At 43.3% G+C, this 19,899-nt stretch overlaps 2 protein-coding genes across 7 annotated transcripts in view; one reads left to right on the top strand and one right to left on the bottom strand.

The window, feature by feature from the left end:
- VEPH1 (ventricular zone expressed PH domain containing 1) overlaps positions 1-19,899 on the bottom strand; it is a 153,694-nt gene that overhangs the window by 97,185 nt on the left and 36,610 nt on the right. The window lies entirely within an intron of this gene.
- Positions 7,683-18,445, top strand: PTX3 (pentraxin 3). The gene is made up of 3 exons (XM_077348595.1): positions 7,683-7,970; positions 8,409-8,942; positions 15,374-18,445. The coding sequence occupies exons 1-3, from the start codon at positions 7,844-7,846 to the stop codon at positions 15,991-15,993; spliced, it is 1,281 nt and encodes a 426-aa protein (XP_077204710.1). The 5' UTR covers positions 7,683-7,843; the 3' UTR covers positions 15,994-18,445.

Raw genomic sequence — 19,899 nt, 5'->3', positions numbered from 1 at the left:
TATACCTTCACTAGCTGTTTTCCTGGATTGTGCCCTGAGACATAATGGGAATTGCTGAGCCGATCTCCTGTGGATCCTACATGGTGCTCCTGACTGACTAGAAATCAATTTCTGGGATCTGTTCAAGGTAAACCGATTTCTCATTAAAGACGTATTAACATATTGCTTCTCGCAATGTCTGGAAAAACTTCACAGGAAATGCTGTCTGCTTCAAGTTTTCCGAGTGCCTATCTTTGAGTGATTTGTGGTGGCAAGAGGCGAACTCCCGCACCTTCTCAAGAGCACTATTACATACTGGTAAGCACTCCACCGTGTGCTGTAGCAGATCTTTTCCCTCTATGCATTCTCTGCCTTATCCTCATTTTAATCTTCTCTTTGCGAATTAAATGCAACAGGAAAGCTCTAAATGTAGAACTTTTATGGCTCCTTCGGCCTGTATTTGACCTGTTCTAAGCCTGGCTCGGGCATGCTTTTATGTCTCTTTCTGCAATTTTTCTCTGAAAATGTCCTGTTGGTTTTATGGCTGCTAGTTTGAGACCACTTTGCAGTTGGCTGAGTTAGCTTTACTCGGGTTGGTTGTTTTAGTTTTATTTGTAAGCTACCTCTGGAAAAGCAGCATAGACTTTTCTTCTGCATAAATAAACCATTGTTCTTAGGGTTTTGCCCCCTATTCTGGATAGAAGTTAGCATCCACTCGAATTGGGAGCGTGGATGTTTTGTTTTTTTCAGCGGTGAATCATGGTGATCAGCACCCAGCAGTGTGTTCCTGTTCACAAGAACAGGATTACAAAAACCCATCTGGTTATTTAAATACTGCACATCCAGTTGGGAAAGCATATCTATGTTTATTAGACATGATAGCTCAACAGAACCTCCATGTTTGTAGGAAGAGTGCTTCTGAATACCAGTTGTTCAAGGTGTATGCATGCCAACAACAGGCAAGAGATGTTGAAGTCAAAGCTTGCCCTAGGATAAAACACTATCAGCGTACGGCGGCCTGGGAGTCATCGACCCTTCCTTACCCCCTCTAGGGGATAAATAAATTTGAACTGGGAATTTAACGATTCTACCATCTTTTGGGATAGAGTTGAGAACTTATTGGCTGCCGCATCTTGTACTTTTACTGTTGTATTGCTGTCTGTGGTTTTAACAGGTATTTTATTGGGGTTTTAAATAGACTTTTGTAACCCGCCACGATCCATATGGGAGTGGTGGGTAAGAAATCTAATAAATAAATAAATAGGTTTCCTAGCTAGATACTGTTTTAAACAGAATATTTGAGTAACATTTTTGTTTTGATGCAGCAAGATTTTTTTTTAATGTTCTCTGATTCATAACTATGATTTAAATTCAAGCTGTTTCATGTGCTCCATCATCATATCAGCGTTGTTCAGGCATTATGATCACAACTGTGTCATTTACCTCATTTTGAGACTCTGATGCAATCTGAGCATTAATTGAACTTTCTCCTCTCCCCCATGCCCCGGAGCTGTCAGGGAATCTGCGGCATCATCAACTGTTTTGTCTAGGAATGCTTTGAGTCAGGGGCTTACTGGGAAAATTTGCTTCATAGGCCTGACCTGAAACTTCCCAGACCTTTCATCATTGCTGCAAGTCAAACACCAGTGCTGACATTGACCTGGACCAGGCATGGGATACTGCTGCTGAAGCAACAGTCAGGAAAATCCTAACCAGACATCCCTATATTTTAGTCTCTTGATGAAAGAACTCTGCTCTCCACATCAGGTCTCTTTAAACCAGTCCATTCTAGTTCTGAACAGCCAAATAAGGAATCTTTCAGTGTTCTTCACACTGCATGGCTTTTAAAGAAACAGAGTGCCTTGAGTACCAGGCTGCTCTAAGGAATCTGATGGGTCAGCATCAGCTGAACAGAGAAAGACTTCTGAACTGGTTGCTGAAGAGTGAATCAGATTTCTGTCTGTCTTGAATGAGTTGAGTACTGCGGCTGATTTCAGCCCCAGCTGAGAAGAGTCAGGTACTGGTGGTTTCAGAATTCAGCCCAGATTGAGAGCAGTTTAACTAGCTGGAATTGTCAGACAGAAGAATTGGAAAAAGTTGGCAAGGATGAGTGGGTAGTTAGATGAAAACTCCTATTCAGGCCAAGGAACAGGAATAGAACTTCTAGAGTTCTATAACCAGTCTAATATGATTGATAGATCTGAAGAGTGCAGAGATCTCAGATTTGGTAAGAAACTGCTGCAAAAAGCTTAAGAGTCAGTTAAAATCTCAAGATTACTGGTGTTTCAAGAGAAGGGGTTTGGGTACTGGAAAGAGTATACCAGCTTTCTGAGTTCAAAAGAGTCAGAGAATACTCAGCGGAAGTATACTAGAGCAGTGATCCCCAACCTTTTTATCACCGGGGACCAGGGACCTTTTTATCACTGGGGACCGGTCAACGCTTGACAGTTTTACTGAGGCCCGGGGGGGGTAGTCTTTTGTCCAGGCGGGGTAGTCTTTTGCAGGGACATCGCGGCCGCCTGAGCCCCTGCTCCACTTGCTTTCCCACCCGTGCCCCTGACTTCCTGCTGCCCACTGGGGGGCGCTGACAGCAGCAACTGCGCAGTGCCCCACCGAGGGGGAGCCCCAGCCATTGTGGCCGCTGGAGAGCACCAAAGGTGAGCTGGCGGCAGAGTGTCAGGGCAGCCCCTGAGGCAGCAGCCGGAGAGGACAAGGAGGAGCTGTGGCCCGGTACCAACTGATCCACGGACCGGGACCGCTCCCCGGACCGGGGGTTGGGGACCACTGTACTAGAGTATTTGGGAAAACACTGGAACAAAAGCCTCCCCACCTAGGTGACTGCCTGTCATGTTGTCAATGTGATTTGACAGGGTTCCGTCTTGTCTTCGCTGCTATTTGCCATCTACAAGAAACTGGTGGAAGAGGTTATCTAGATATTTGTAGTACAGTGTCATCCATATGCTAATGATACACAACCCAAAATCTTTCTAATTCTAGAGCAAAAGTAGAAGTTCTTAATTGATTTTTAAAATTGGTGAAGGGTTGCACGTGAGCAAATAAACCAATGCTAAAGCTATTAGACAAGACAGTACACTATCATTTGACTGAGCTATGTACGTTTACAATTAACACTGGATGAAACTGCCTGAAGAATCAAGTTCACAGCCAGGGGATACTTATGGATCTGGTTTGCTACTTGAGATGTTGGTTGCATAAGTTGCCAGGACTGTTCTGCCTCTTTAGATTGGCTCACTAGTTAGGGAGCGTTCATAAAGAAAACAAATTTGGTCAAAGTTACATCTGACGTGGTAACATTCAGATCACTGCAACATGTTCTGAAGACTTTAGCTGATGCCAAATGCAAGCAAGGGATTTAATTGTGGGTCCCTGCAGAGATTATATTTCACCAGTATTGGGCCAAGTGCATTAGCTGCCAGCTTGTTTCCTGATCAGTTTAAAGACTTTGGAACTCCCTGCTCCAGAAAACTTGTCTTGCCCCCAAATATGATTACTGGCACCACTGACATACAATTTCATACTATTTGTATTCTGAAAAGATGATACTCAAGCACTAGATGGGTTATCAACACAGATATATTTTGCAAACAGCCATCTTTTAACTGTGAAAATTCAGAATTGAATAACAAATACAGTATTTGCTGGCGTATAAGACTACTTTTCCCCTCTGAAAAACATGCCTCCAAGTGGGGGGGTCGTCCTATACGCCGGGTGCACTTCAGTTGGGATAGACATAGCTGCCCATAGTGGCCCATAGTACTGTATTTTGAGTGGAAATGTTGGGGGGTCGTCTTATACGCCCAGTCGGTACTTTTTATAACACATGAGACTAAGCAACCTAAAGAAATTGCTCCATCTTTTTGGAGTCACTGTGAGAATCATTTCTCACCTGACTTTTCACAGCAAACCAAATGAAAAATTGGTTGTTGTGATCCTTTCCTGGATGTGCCACTTCTATGTATCTCGCCAAGAAAAGTAGCATTTAAATATACTTGTCCCATTCCAAAGTGATGTGATGTGCACGTGTATATTTTGTATTCATGTATACTAAACAGAGGCAAAACATTATGCTAGACTAGCAGAAAAGTCCATTGTACAAAAAATACAATGGGTACTAGCCCCCCCCCCCGAATATGGACAGCCATGCCAAGGCCTGGCAAGGCTGTGGTGGAGCTGCTTGGGGGGGTGATTGTTGGCGGGGGCTCCCTCTCAGGCAGCCCTGTTGAGGCCTGACAAGGGAGTGCTGGTGGGGGTGGGCTCTTCCCTCCCTCTCCCCCAACCTGGGCAGCCCTGCCAAGGCCTGGTGAGGCCAGGGCTGTTCAGGATGGGGGGAGTGCTGGTGGGGGCTGCCTCCCCCCCAGGCCTGCAGTCCCAGGCCCTATCCACCCAGCTCCCACTCACTGCCTGGCTTACCGCGGACTGGCGGTTCTTTCACATGGAAGAAGTTAGAGGGTGATGCGGCCAGGGGCGGGACAGCCAAACTGATTGGCCGTTCTTTGGACAAATGGCCATTCAGGTAGGCAATGTGTCCCAACTCCTCCCACCATCCCAGATGGGCTTTATTTATGTTACAGATGTTCTCCTGAGATTTTCCTCTCAGTAGGAGTTCTATCCTAAGATGACTAACAAATGATGTTAGTAAAATGTCCTGTTTTTCAGCAAAAAAAGAGAAAAATCCATATTCACCCAACACTGAATAATTTCAGCCCATGCTTATAGCAGACTTGTCCAACTTGTGACTAGTCAAATTGAACACATCCCATCAGCTATCTATGACAGCTTTAAAAAGTCTTCCTAAACCTTCTGTTTTGCTGCCTCTTGCTGAGCATCTGCCTTATACAATACATGGCTGTATGCCGCTGAATTAGAGGTCAAATTAATATAAGGCCTGTGATGTATAATAGTGCTGGAACAGGTCAGACTAGAGCTGGTCCTCATTAGTAGGTATCAAATATGTCGTTAATGTTACGGATGAACCAGCCACTTTCATTTCTTTTAAAATCCTGTATGTTGCCATTGTCATTGTCTTCATTTTTGTTGCTGTCATTGATAATTCCTTTGATTTTTATGACATTTTAATGGCACATATGCAACGATACCAATGATGCGCAAAAATACATAACTTTGACACAAAGTGTTCAGCAAAAAAGGAAAATAAAATAAAACTGTTGTTTCTCACAAGGTTGAAGCAGACTCCAAAAGGTAATAAAATCAGAGTCCAGTAGCACCTTTAAGACCACCAAAGATGTATTCAAGGCTCATGCCTTGCATAAATCTTTGTTGTTTTTAAGGGTGCTACTGGGCTCTGATTTTATTGTGCTGCTTCAGACCAACACGGCTACCCATTTGAACCTAAAAGGTAATATTCAAATTGAATGTGTAAGTCTGTGAACTTGGCTTCCTTCCTCATTAACATGTAGAAGAAGAGTTAGGTTTGGGTTTTTTTTTTTTTACACTAACTGAAGGAGTCTCAAATGGGCTCATAGTAGCCTACCCCACACAAGACACCTATGAGGTAAGTAGAGAGAAACTTGAGTAGCCCAAGGTGACCAAGCTGGCTTCCTGTGGTGGAGTGGGGAACCAAACTCAGTTCTCTCAATTAGCCATTCTTAACCACTATGCCATGCTGGCTCTCTGTACACTGTTGGTATCGAAGATGAGTATCCTGCTCTGAATACTGAGATTGGCATACAGAAAATAAAAGGCAGGGTTATTTAGCTCTCCAGAAGCAGGGTTAAAAGCAACTCGTAATCCTTGGCAATTGAATAAGAGAGCTGATGTTAAATGTTACTTCAAAATCTCCTTTGCATGGCAGGACACAACATGAATAGCCCAGACTGCATAGCTGGTACTCACGTCATGCCAGAACGAGACATGGCATGAGACACACGGCTGCTGCAGAAAACAGCAGCATCACGTCTCCTCAATCTCTTGCCCCTCCAACAATGTCTAGACCAGGGGTAGTCAAACTGTGGTCCTCCAGATGTCCATGGACTACAATTCCCATGAGCTCATGGGAATTGTAGTACATGGACATCTGGAGGGCCGCAGTTTGACTACCCCTGGTCTAGACAACGGCAGGGGGAGTAAGAGGTGCAGTTTATCATTTAAATGTAATTATAAATACAAATAAATAAATACATTATAAAAATGGCAAATGCAAGACACCATGTCCTCTTGAAACAGCCTGATCCTCACAGAGGAAATATCTTCATTGCACAAGCATATGTGGGACACAAATTAATTAATTTATCTATTTCATTTATATCCACCTTCTTCTCCTCACAACAACAGTCAGGCTGAGAGTAGGTGACTGGCCCACGGTCATCCAGCAAGCTTCCATGGCAGAGGAGGGATTTGAACCTGGGTCTCCCCGATCATAGTTCCCACTCTCTGACCATGTCACCATACTGGTACCACGAACCAAGACCAAAGCACAGATTGAAATGAGCTATGAAAAACAGGCCAGTCCTTGAAGAAGTCCCCTTTTCTTTTATGAAGAAGCATTGGTTCTTATACCCCACTTTTCACTACTCAAAGGAGTCTCAAAGTGGCCTACAATCACCTTCCCTTCCTCTCCTCTCGACAGACACCTTGTGAGGTAGGTGGGGCTGAGAGAGTTCTGACAGAACTGCTCCGTGAGAACAGTTTGATCGAGATTGTGAGTAGCCCAAGATCACTCAACTGCCTGCTTGTGGAGGTGTGAGGAATCAAACCCGGCTCTCCAGATTAGAGGCTGCCGTTCCTACCCTTACGCCAAGCTGGCTGTGAGATGTTTTGGAGCAGTGACACAAATCTTGGATCACTCATAAATGTTGAGCCTGTGTTCAAAAACTGATTTCTATCAGGTAAGAGGTGGACACCTTTGAGCAAGTCAGTCAACCTGTGCCTTTGTTATTCCATCTCTCAAATGGAGATTATATCGATCCAACTCTCAAAACTACTCTGGATGCAGGAAAGATGGGGACTAGCATAGCCTCTCCTGGGAGGGAGGGGGGCAGGCATCCATGAGCTCATCTCCTGCTTGGGATAAGTCATAGAATGCAAAAAAGTGCTGAATGTGGTTTAAAAAAAATGTATTCAGATGCATCTGGAACTTTGTGAACAGTGGTCTTTTCTGGGTCCCTTCTGCAATAGTGATCTGATCACCAGTTTTAGGGAAATATGGATTTGTTTCAACTGACTGCCTTTAAAAAAATCTGCCCATCCCCTCCTACTGCAAAAGGCATTTTGTTGCCCCTTGGCCCCTCACACATCAAACTGGTGGGCATTTTCCTAGTGAATGACAAAACATTTGATTAGATAATATATTGAAATTGCCACTGTGTAAGCTCTGGGGACATTTAATTCTGGAACGAACATGAATACAGCGAGTACAGCCATTTAGTATGTGCTCCAAAAGGATTTCAAAATAAAGTTTTGAATAATTTGCAGTTTGTTTATTTACTCTGCTTTTTATCCTTTAGGATGACCAATTGGTTCCCCCCCCCCAGTATTGTCTCAAAGGATTTTGCAATATAGAAGAACAGTTTTCCATTGTTTCTCCAGTCACTTTCCTAGTTAATCCACCCATCTCAGACTTTTAAGGTTCGGGATTGTGCAACCTCCACGCCTCCCCCTCCTCACAGCTCCCATCCAAAAAAAAAAAAAATTAATAATAACCAGAAGCACTCCGATTACAGCACCAGCACTCGCATTACTCATTCATTCAAGCTCAGGCACTCTCTCGGCAATATTTAAGGGCTTCTGCACCTCCGTCTTACAGAATCATCTCTGCTTGGGACTCTCCACAGACCTTTCAGTCAAGGAGGAGCAAGGAAGCTGCCTGTGAACCCCACTCAAAGAAATGTTTTCCTTTCTATTTATTTTTCTCTCTCTCTGGTCTGTCTCATCTTCCCAGAATGAAGATGACTACGAAGACATCTTCTACCTAAATTTTGACAATGAAATAGAAATTCCTCCAACAGAAGACAGTAAGTAGGAGTTGGGGGGAGGGGGGGTTGGGTTTTTTTGGGGGGGGGGGTTGCTCATGTCTTACAGTCTTTAAGTACAAGTTAGCTGTTTGCCTAGCAACAAAAGAAAGAGTGTTAGAGACTGCAATATTTATATTCTTCCCCTGCTGTAAAAGCCGTAGGCAGCAGATACAAAAACAGAGCTAGTGTAACAAGACCCTCACTTAGCCTGGCAGATTCCTTAGCTCCTTCCTCCCTTTTATAATGCAGAGGTTGAAATAACAACTGCTGCTTTTTGACCAAGTCATGCCTTTCCCTAACTTTCTGGGGAAATCCCTAGCACTTTGGGCGTTTGCAGACAATTTGAGAAGCACATGTCTTTTGAGGCTGCACCTTTGCTTAAAGCAAACCCTCCAGCATGGAAAGGAGGGATAACTGCTGCTCTGTGTTCTCTTCTAGCTGTGTCGTGCGATTGTCCACGAGAGCACACAGAATGGGACAAGCTCTTCATCATGCTCGAGAACTCACAGATGAAAGACAACATGCTGCTCCATTCCTTGGATGAAATCCTTAAGGTGGAGCTGCAGAGACTGAGAGGTGAAATGCTCCAGCTCGTGGAGAACTTTTCCAGCCGCTGCATCACATCCACCGAGCAAGCCACCTCCCGAATTTCAAACCAACTGGACCAGATGCTGGCAAGGAAGAACCAAGTTGCTGAGGACCCATCTGTGATGCTCCATGAATCAGAGCAAGGCAAAGTCCTCCAAGAGATTCTCCAGCTCAGTCGAAACGTGTCCAGCCGACTCAGCCATCTGGAGCGTGCTTGGCAGAGGAAGGAAGAGCTGGATATCCAGCAAAGGGGCTTGCCGGAGAAAGACTACATGACAAGAGGAGACAATTTCGTTCTGAACTCGCTCTGGCAAGAGCTGCAGGAAACAAAAGCTGAACTGAAGGAATCCCACAGAAAGAAAACACAGAACTTACTGCCAATTGGTAAGTAAAAAACTCTGTCTCACACTGTCAGTGCTAGTAATGAATTTTCCATGTGTTCCCGAACAGCCATGTTCAGGAATTTGGTGAAACATTCTCACCTGGTGCCTCAATTATTCAAGAGGAAACATTACTATAAAAACTGAGTGGCAGCACCCTCTCTTTGCAAAGAGACTAGCTCTATGTATACAATATGGTTGCCAATAAAGAGGTACACGCAAGGCAAAAACAAGCTGAACCATGGCACAACTAGCACTCTATGTGAAAAGATGTTGAAGGAAACGTCAGGGCTTACGCTTGACTGCACAAAGAAAGGTTCCTGAACTGGTCCAAACACAGCAAGTATATCTGGAAGGCCTTCTAGTATCATCATTGTAAATATTTGCAAGGCCTTAACATCATGCTGTCTGCTGTGTGCATAGCCACCGATTTACAGGCATATTCATACTTTGCAAAAACAAACAAACACACTTCTCTAAAAAGTCTACTCCGCTTCTTTTCCATCCTGCCTTTCCTCCCCTCCTACTAACCTGCCTCCTTCCCTGCATTCCTTGGAGGCTACTTATGTGCAGAATGTGACCCTGTGAGCCCACTGATTATGTCAACAGGCTATTCATCAACTCTCCCGCTTCAGGGCATAAATGGATTCTCCACAGAGGTTCAGGAAGGCCAAACAGTTTTCACCCTGTGCAGTCAAGCTGGGTAGCAGATATACCACAACGATTTTTCCACCTCCCTCCTTGGAAAGACCAGTGCTTTGATATCCCAGCTCTAGGAATCATTCATATGTGACATTTTGGGCCTCATGATTCATGCTGTACATTAATGGAACAATTAATACAGTGAAATAACTGATACCTTTGAATTTCACACTTATCCCCCCCCCCAACTTGTTGCATTACCAAGACTTCTATGATGACTGTAGGTTTTTATGGTCCCTGACTAAATAAATCTATAAGTATTACTTTTGAAAAATCCATGTAGCAATAATGAATGGTGTGAGCCAGCGCAAGAGTGGTTTAAGGATTTGCCCGTAGCATCAGAGCCAGTTTAAGGGTTCGCAGGGCCCTACCAGAGGACAATTCTAGACTAGACTGGAGACAGAAGCCCCCCCCCCAGTGGAAAGGGGTGTCACTCCAAGTATCCTTTAAGAGGAGAAAGGGGGAAGGAGAGAGACGGCGGCACTGATCCATGTGGGGAAGGAACCAGGCGGAGGCCCTGGAAGAGAGGGGCCTGTAGCATTGTGCTATATGGATAAACCGGCCCGACCTTAGGGGTTTCAATGGGAGAGTTATACCATTAGTGGCCAGTGTCACTGATGTGTGGCTACAGCTGGAAACAACCCCTCTTCCTCTCCTGATATTCCCATCCCTCTAATATTTAGTAACGCAAAACATGACATCATCCTGCTTGAAGTTCCCTCACCCCCTCCTGACATCATTGACTACAACATGAGAAGGAGGGGAGAAAATCACAACATGTCACATTTTGAACTCCTAAATTTTGTTGAGGGAAGAGAGCAGGAGGAGTTGTGGGAAACAGAGCCAGGCTGCAATGTGTCACCCCAGCCTTAGATAAATACATACATTTTCTTTCCCCGTTGAAGTCAAAATGTTTAATTTTGGTCGGATTTGTGCTCTACAGAATAATTCCACTGACTACACAGAACCTGTTCTTAATCCATAACAGAATCACTTGGTTTCTTATGTTTGAAGGGGGGAAGAAAAGTCATGGTTTGATTATGAACAAGAAGAGCAGATTTTCGAAATACCCCATAAATCCCTCTGGAAATCTTTTCTAAAAGAGTTTTCAGCAACTGGTTTTGATTTCGCACATAATCTGGATTCTGGCCAGGCTGACTCTGAAAGGGTTTTCTAATTATGCTGGTGCTGGTTGCTTACGAAACTGGTTTTGATTTTGCTTACTCAATAATAGAGCAAGAAATTTTGCAGATTAAAGAAGTCATTTATGCATAGAGCTCTGTGCTCTTTAAACAAGCACCCTTGCTGAACCATCTCTCTGTATCCAGTTTTGAATGTCCAAAATTATTTAGTGCATCCTGAAGTTCAATACTTAACAACACATTAGGAAAGTTGTGAGCTATCTTTTATTGCACAATATCTCGATTCTTCTTTTAATTATTACAGCGTGCTGATTGTTCACTGGTAGAGCATCTTCTTGGCATGCAGAGAGTCCCAGATTCAACCCACAGTGTCACCAGTTTAAAGAGTCAGGTAGAACAGGGGTAGTCAACCTGTGGTCCTCCAGATGTTCACGGACTACAATTCCCATGAGCCTCTGCCAGTGTTTGCTGGCAGGGGCTCATGGGAATTGTAGTCCATGAACATCTGGAGGACCACAGGTTGACTACCCCTGAGATAGAAGGTGATGTGAAAGACCTCTGCTTGAGATTCTGGAGAGCTGACGCCAGCCTGAGTAGACAGGTTTAGGTATACCAGACCCCCAAAATATTCCCATTTCCTGATATTCCTGAATCCCAATACTGGTATGATATTAGGATTCAGCAATCATTCAGGAAATCTGAATAGTTTTGGGCTCTAAAGCATTTAAAGGGACAAGATCCATTTAAATGCCTTGGCCCCTGCAGAGCCCACCAAACAGCTGGGCTTGGGGTCTGCAGTGGGGAGGGGGCAAGTTTGAACTTGCAGAGCCCAATATACAATTGATCCTACAGACAGAAGTCTCTGTGCAGAATGGGCTTGGGGTCTGTAGGTGGGCCTATTTTGCACCAGGCCCCCAACAGAAGCCTCTAGCTTGCAACCATTAGTCAGACACATCAAGCTGTTACGTTTATATGGCCAGCAGCCATTTAAACCCTCCCTTTTGCTTCCCCCCTCTTCCAAATGGAGGGAAGCAAAAAGGATCACTGGAATGACTTGCAACCATTCCAGCCTTGTAGCTGCAAGTCATTCCCGTGGTTCCTTTCTTTCTCCTAATTAAATGGCTCCTTTTTGCTCCCCCCCCCAAAGAAAAAAAGGGAGAGAAGAGGTAAAAAGGTTTACTGGAATGGCTGCAAGCTGGAAATGAAGGGCAAGTAAAAGGAAGGGTTTAAATGGTTCCTGGCTATTTAAATTTAACAGTTCACTGGTGGAACAGATTAAAGAATTTGTATCTGGCTTAGAATTTCTTTTTTTCTTTTTTGGTTCAGGTAAATCAAATGCACATGCCTAGACAGTTCTGACATTGACTGACCAATGGTGTCATTTAATATAAGCCAGTTTCATGTGTGTTCAAGAACCCTGATGATACAGTCATAGTGATGCATTCCAGGCTTTTCTAGCGTGGTGGTTGGTTATAAGGTCAGGGCAGGATCTCGGAAAGCCAGGTTTGAATTCGCACTCTGCAATGGCAATTTGCCAGGTAATCTTGGGCCAGTAACATACTCTACTTAACCCATCTCAGAGATTCATTATGGGGATAAAATGAAAAAAAATCTTATAAGCCACTTTGGTCCCCACTCAGGAGAACAGTGGGGTATAAATTAAGTATATAAATGTATGTGATGTTTTTCATTTTAAAAAATTACCTAACTTGTTTTCACTTAAAATAAAATTGCAGTGGCAAGTACAACTGAAGCATCAAAAAAGTTTTGATTCTCCACATTCAGTTATGTTCAGTATGGCCCCTAGTATTTCTGAGTGTGTGCATATGTTTATTATTCCTTTTTTTCTTTACAGCAAAAATATTGTTTTTTATTTTTCATTAACACAATTGTTGACCTAGACAATTATTTTTTTTAATGAAAAATGAAAAGTAATAATAGTTCTGTCTACTCTGTATAAACCTACTTCATCACACTGGCCATCTTCAGGGCGCCCCCAAAATCTGCCCCATCACCTGAGGCTAGATTAGAGAGACCTGTTTTACTGTTGATCCTGCTGAATTCAGATCTGAACCTGGGTCTTTCCCTTTCCTCCCCACCCCAAATTGAAACAGAATGCCTACTGCACTTGATTGGGGAAGCTCAGAGGGAGGAGGGAAATTAACTACCTTTCCTGAACTGGAGGGGGGGGGGGTCAGGTGAAGTCCAGCTTTATCTCTTCTCTTTTGACTCCCGAGCCAGCAGCAGCCTCTCAGAGAATGAGGCAAATCTTTGCTGAGAGCTTTTAGATTGAGATAGCAAGAAGTGGGGTGACTTTCATATGCACCCTTCATTTACTACTGCATATTAATCTGACAACAAAAATATCTCCCAAGCTTCAGCCCACCTCCTATTTCTTAAAGTATTCCAGTGATTAACCATTGGTGATCACATAATGTTTATTTGCTACATTTCTACAAGTAACTAAGTGTGGTGTATTCACTTTCCCATCTTATCCGTACAACAAGCCCATGAGGCAGAGATATGATGACTGGCTCAAGTGGATTTGGTCACATTCATGGCTGAGGCTTTGAACTGAGGTCTACTCAACTCTGGTCTACCACTCTGTGCCAGGCTAATTGAAGTGGAACTGGGGCGGGGGGGGAGGTTGGTTCCATAGACACAACTTAAATAGATGATTAACTATCTTTTGGGGGTCATTAGGAAGTCTAGCAAGTCATTGGGCAGTAAATCCATAAGGAAGCCTACTCATACTTATAGAATCATAGAATCATAGAGTTGGAAGGGACCTCATGGGTCATCTAGTCCAACCCCCTGCACTATGCAGGACACTCACATCCCAATCGCTCATCCACTGTAACCTGCCACCCCTTTGCCTTCACAGAATCAGCCTCTCTGTCAGATGGCTATCTAGCCTCTGTTTAAAAATTTCCGAAGATGGACAACCCACCACCTCCCGAGGAAGCCAAGAAGTAAAACTGCAAGGAAGTCTAGTAATACTTCCACCACAAAGTATATCTGCAAGCTCTGTGGAAATTAATTATAAAACAAACAAAAATCCCTACCAAACTAGGCTATGAAAATATATAGCTTTACCACATAGAAGGCAGCATCGTAAAAACTCCTTATTAATTGAAAAAAAATGGGGGAAAGTTGAATACTGTGTCAAAAGTGGTCATGGGAATCTGGCACAAAACTCTCATAACTTGACTAATGCACTGATCATTTGTATTTGTGACCCTTTCCCCATTAATTGGAATTGCCTTATTTCCCTTTGTACGAAAAGTAGAAATAGGTATATGTGACTGGTAAGACTTTTAGGTGAAACAGCATATTCAGGACCCTACCTAACATTATATAATAGACTGCATTTCTGTTTATAATGAATTTCATCTGTGATCCAACTGGATTATCTAAACTATGGCAGGATGCTCGAACCATTACATAAGGCTGAAATGCACACGAGGAAGTTAGTTGACTCTTTCTGTTAACAGCCATGAGAGGAGAGCAGATACAATAAAAAGGGTCATAGAGCACATAATTAAAAATTGATACCACATTGTTTCTGGCCCTGATACTTTTATTTAATTATGATATCATTGCAAAAAAATTTGCGAGCTGTTTTGGAAGGCCCCTTGGTGCATTAAATATTATACTGGGTATATATTTAAATAAATATATGAACTGTTGCCAAGAGATTTATGCTAAGCCAGCGCACTTAATATAATGATAATATGGGATCCTGGACTTGAGTTGATTGCTTCAGTTGGTGGTACGGTGGAAAGATTTGAGCTAGCTTTGAGGTTGGGTGGGGAGAGTTAAATGTAGAGCGTGGGAACAAGCACAGAGTTAGAAATGCTGAGGCAATGTGTCCTTTGATATCCAGTTTGATTTTGGAAATGTATTGCTCTCTACCTGATCTGTTAGGTGGGGAGGGGGCCAACCCTGCTCCCAACAACAACAAAAAGGTGCCATAATATGGCGGGAGGGTTTAGCCATGGAATGCTGGAATTGGTGGAATGCTGGAAAAGTGACAATCAGCGAGGGGAAGAGTTGGCTTATATACCCTGCTTTTCTCTAACTTAAGGATTCTCAAAGTGGTTTACAATCGCATTCCCTCCCTCTCTGAGAGAGCTCTGAAAGAACTATGAGTGGCCCAAGGTCACCCAGCAGGTTTCAGGTGGAGGAGTGGGAAATCAAACTCTGCTCTCCGGATTAGTGCCCACTGCTCTTAACCACTATATCATGGAGCACTATTGATGCTATGCCTACATATAGGATATTTGAATTTCATTGAAATACGTAGATTCCCATGGTCTTTTGGTTTCTTTGAGATTTTCTGTCTAAAACAGCAGGTAACAGAGTCCTTCAGCCAAGCTTAGTTTGAATTGCTGAAAGATGTACATAAAATCCATTATTTGTCCCATAAACTGTGTATCTAAGACTTTTGCTTATTGGAAACAGAGGTTCCCAGAAACATGTGAACAAATTACCCTGACCTACTGTTATCAGAGATGCACATGAGATTTTGAAACAATGTTAAGTGGTTGATAATGGCTTCTTTTTTTCCCCTCCCCCCTTTTTTTGGCAGGTTGTGAGACAGCTCTTTTATTCCCAATGCGTTCCAAAAAGATCTTTGCAAGTGTTCATCCAACAACTGAACTAATGCTCTCTTCCTTTACTGCCTGCATGTGGGTCAAAGCGACTGAAATGCTTGACAAAACTATTGTTTTCTCCTATGGAACCAAGAGAAATCCCTATGAAATCCAGCTTTACCTTAGCTATGATTCTGCAGTTCTCGCTGTGAATAGTGACCAGAACAAGATAGTCACCCCAAATGTCATTTCCCCTGGACAATGGACTCACTTTTGTGGCATTTGGAATTCAGTGAATGGGAACGCATCATTGTTCGTAAGTGGAAAACTGCTGAAGGCCTCCTCAGATATAGCTGAGGGACACGTCATCCCAAACGGTGGAATTCTGCAGATTGGCCAAGAAAAGAACGGCTGCTGTGTTGGGGGTGGTTTCAATGAATCTTTAGCTTTCTCTGGAAAAATAACTGGCTTTAATATCTGGAACAGAGTCCTAAGCGAAAAAGAGATAACAAGGCAGAGTGGAGAAGAATCATGCAACATTCGTGGCAATGTGGTTGGTTGGGGGGTGACAGAGATTCTGCCCCATGGAGGAGCTCAGTATGTTTTCACTTTTTGAACAAATGCAAAAATTATCCTTCCAGACGACATGAACAAAACAAACACACAGTGTCTAGCAAACCTGAATCTCTCCAAACTTAGGGCTGATATATCCAATATGGCCTTCACACAGGGGTTGCTCTAAATCACAAAGGTTGGCGATACGTGTGGGAAATTGCCAGATCTATGAGGTGAACCAGGACACACCATAAGCTGCCACCCAACCACTAATCACAAAGAAATTCCTAAAGAAGACTATGGTAAAAGTCTTCTCGGTGAATGCAGCAGCTAGCAGCATTCTTTCTACCAGTTCCTTGTTTATCTGTGCTATTCAAACAATCCAAGTGATACCAGGAGGAGGAGTTGAATGAATTAGTGGATGTGTGGAACAGTGTTGAAAGGAGCTTTCTGCAGATGACAGTAGAACAAAGAACTACTACAGTTGCTTGGGGGTTTCTCAGTATATTGGACCTTATTCATGAGCTCCTAAATAATCCAGTGTGAAGAATCAACAGTCCCTGGGAACAATTTAAAATGGCTTCCCTATGGCAGCAGAATTTTGAGCCATAACAGGCCCCATTAACTTCCCTCCTTCAGAGGCAAGGTTTTCTTTCCCTTCTATTACTGAGCTGCCTTACTTACCTGTTTCCTTATGCATTCTGGCTGTCACAGTACAATATTTGGATGTTTGCTCAGCCAGGAACCTGAGGGAAGGAATAGGAGCCCCCTTCAACTCATATGACTTAAATGGCACTCATTTATATTCCAAATTAACAAAATATTTTATTCAACATAGAGAGGAAAGATTTGGTGAAATCAGGGGTAAAATTTCTGAGATAACCCAATAGAGATAACTCTTAAGCCAAATCAGTATATGCATGGACTTTAGTTCTTATGCTTCAGGCTAATGTGAGTGTCTTAAGTTATTATTAAGTTATTCACAATTTTAATCTTTGTTGAGAGGCTTTGGTTCCAGTGTTTTCCCAAACACTGTAGAGTACACTCTGTTTGAGTATTCTCTGACTCTTTTGGTTTCCAGAAGGCTGGTACACAGTTTCCAGTTGCCAAAACCCTTCTCTACTTGAGTTAAGATCTCTACAAGCAGTTTCTAACCACACCAGACCAGGGATCTCTGCACTTTTCAGAGTTAATTCCCTGTTTGGTGTTTGAATTTCCTTCTCTCGCTTAAAGATCTATACCCTTTCCTTGGCCTGAATGGGAGTTTTTGGCTACTTCCCAAACTTCCTTGCCCCTGTTCTCCTCTCTATGTTAAACTGCTCTAAGCCAGGACTGAGTTCCAAAACTGTCAGTACTCTACTCTCCATAGCTAGAGCTGAAATTTGCCTGAAACCTCCTCAGCATCCAGTTCAGAATTCTTTCTCTGATTAGCCAACCAATCAGATCTCTTGGAACAGCCTGCCACTCAAGGCTCTCTGGCTCTGTGAAGAATTAATCCTTCACAGTCCTTACATATACCTCAAGAAGATGCAGTACATTCAGTGCTAAATTGAGGTATGAATCCAAACACTGGTTTAGCATTAAAGTTGAAACTTACTCAAAGGTGGTTTTGAACACACTGAAGAAATACATTGCAACAATCATTCTTTGTACAGAGACTTCTGCTACTCTAAGCTGGTTCTAGAGCATATAAGTGCCACATAGACATTGGAGATCAGATTTTTGTTCATGAACGTTCATCAATCAAATCTTAACCGTTAGTGGCTCTAATATTTTGGTAGACCCACTAAGGGTGAAGCGGTGACTGGGACATGGCTGGGTGTCTGGACACTGCTTCCAGCAGCACGGGCCAATCCAATCTGGATTGGGCCAGCCCGTGGAGTGCCCACCCCCAGGAGTCATCCATGAGGTGCGCTCGCAACCTCATGGCCAGACACTCCCTGGCCACGGAGGAGAGCAGACCACGCTGCCCTGCCCAGCCTGACGCGCCGGCCAGCCGTCAACTCGTGCAGTGACCTGGCCGCCTGCCACGAATGTCGCCAATGCTCCGAACAGGTAGGGAGATGGTGCAAACGTTGTGGGCTCCCCCCGCTAGCACCCGTTGAATCCCTAGGTGCAACGGGCTTTAAGACTAGTAACCATATAAAAATGGCTAGAACTTTTCTCTGCAAAGCTAATATTCTAAAGCTAATACACCATTTTCTGGGGAAGCCCCTGTTTGTAGCTGTTATATTACTAATGTGAATTTACAGATGAACCTTATAAGAGTCATGAAGTAATAGATGTTGGTTTTGTTCATTGTTCCTGATATGCACACCAGCATAAAACTAGTGCTTTGTCCAAGACATATTATTTATATTGCAGTCAATCTAGCCTTGGGATAATCACAGTTTGTCTGCTGTGTTTTTCTTTGAAGAGGGTACGGCTGTATTATATTGTAAATTGATTTTGTACTAATTTTATTGAAATTATTTTTATAAAATTGTACCATAAATAAAAAATACTTTATGAAAGCTTAATTTTCCAGAGAGTGTTTTCTCTCTCGCTTCAGGGTTTGAAACCTGAGAACATGATCAGCATTTCCATTTTGCCTTTTATTTCTCCCCTTGTATACCCATCACTAATTGCAGAAACATCTCAAAAATAGACCTTTTAACTCTGGGAACAAAGTAGTGAATAATGCCTTGTGGCCAAATTCAAACATAGAGTTAACCTCAGTAAGCATACCAAAATCAATGGGATTCAAGAGGCTTAACTCTAAGATTGTAGCCAAGTCTGTCACTGAAACTTTGGCCATTCCAGCTGAACTTACCCTGTGAAAACATAGGAAGTAGCAGGCCCCTTATGATCCCATGCAGGGGCTGCCTCTTATAAGGAATAGTGGATGTGCTGTAATGGCAAACGCTTCCCAGTTATAGAACAGGTTTGAGGCATACTGAAGAAGACCAATAAGGTTACATCCACATACAACTGGTGGCACATTATCCTTTTTCAAATGAGCTCTCTAGGTTCTCGGATTGAGATCTTTTATATCACCCTTCAGTTCAAGTTCACCAACCTCAGAGATGATATCACCAAAATGCAGAAATCACTTGCGTATTTGACTGGGACGATTTCAATAATGTACTCATAGCTAAGTATGGCGAGAGACATGGTTAGCTTTAACAGTTATCTCCTCACAAGCTTTACAATGAAATCAGTGCAATTCATCTCCCACGATGCTTTATGCATCACAGAAGAAAGGAAATACACTGGCAGAGTCAATGAATCATTGGCAGGATACTCCAGTGCAAAAAGAAAATATCAACATAGTTGGAAAAATCATGGAGAAAGTGTGGGTTAAGTTCAAATCCTGCATTGAATGGCTGATTGGGACAGTTACCTGTTCTTTATATTTCATCCAGGTTAAATTATCCCCTGTTACTTTTAACTAGAGATGCCACTAATTGAACCCAGGACATTCTGTACGCAAAGTAGTAGTAGAAGAAGAGTTGGTTCTTATATGCTGCTTTTCCCTACCCGAAGGAGGCTCAAAGCAGCTTACAGTCACCTTCCCACTCCTCTTCCCACAACAGACACCCTGTGGGGTGGGTGAGGCTGAGAGAGCCCTAATATCACTGCCCGGTCAGAACAGTTTTATCAGTGCCGTGGCGAGCCCAAGGTCACCCAGCTGGTTGCATGTGGAGGAGTGCAGAATCGAACCCGGCATGCCCGATTAGAAGTTCGCACCCCTAGTGCAAATCTTTGTATAAACCTATCTGTGCAACTTTCTGGTCCTCATCATACTGCTGCAGCTGTCAGGACCGCACAAGGAGCCCTGTTAGGAAAGCAGCCACTGAGAAATGACACAAGTATTTAGTGGAGAGAAGCGGCTGACAGATCTGAATCCAGTTTCCCTCTTCATCCCAAACAATTGATTAGCGCTATCATCCATCAGTGGTTTTGCGCATTCCGAGCTGTAATCCAA

This window comes from Paroedura picta, chromosome 8 (genome assembly GCF_049243985.1).
Source record: "Paroedura picta isolate Pp20150507F chromosome 8, Ppicta_v3.0, whole genome shotgun sequence".
Lineage (NCBI taxonomy): Eukaryota > Metazoa > Chordata > Lepidosauria > Squamata > Gekkonidae > Paroedura > Paroedura picta.
This window is presented reverse-complemented; position numbering and strand designations above follow the sequence as displayed.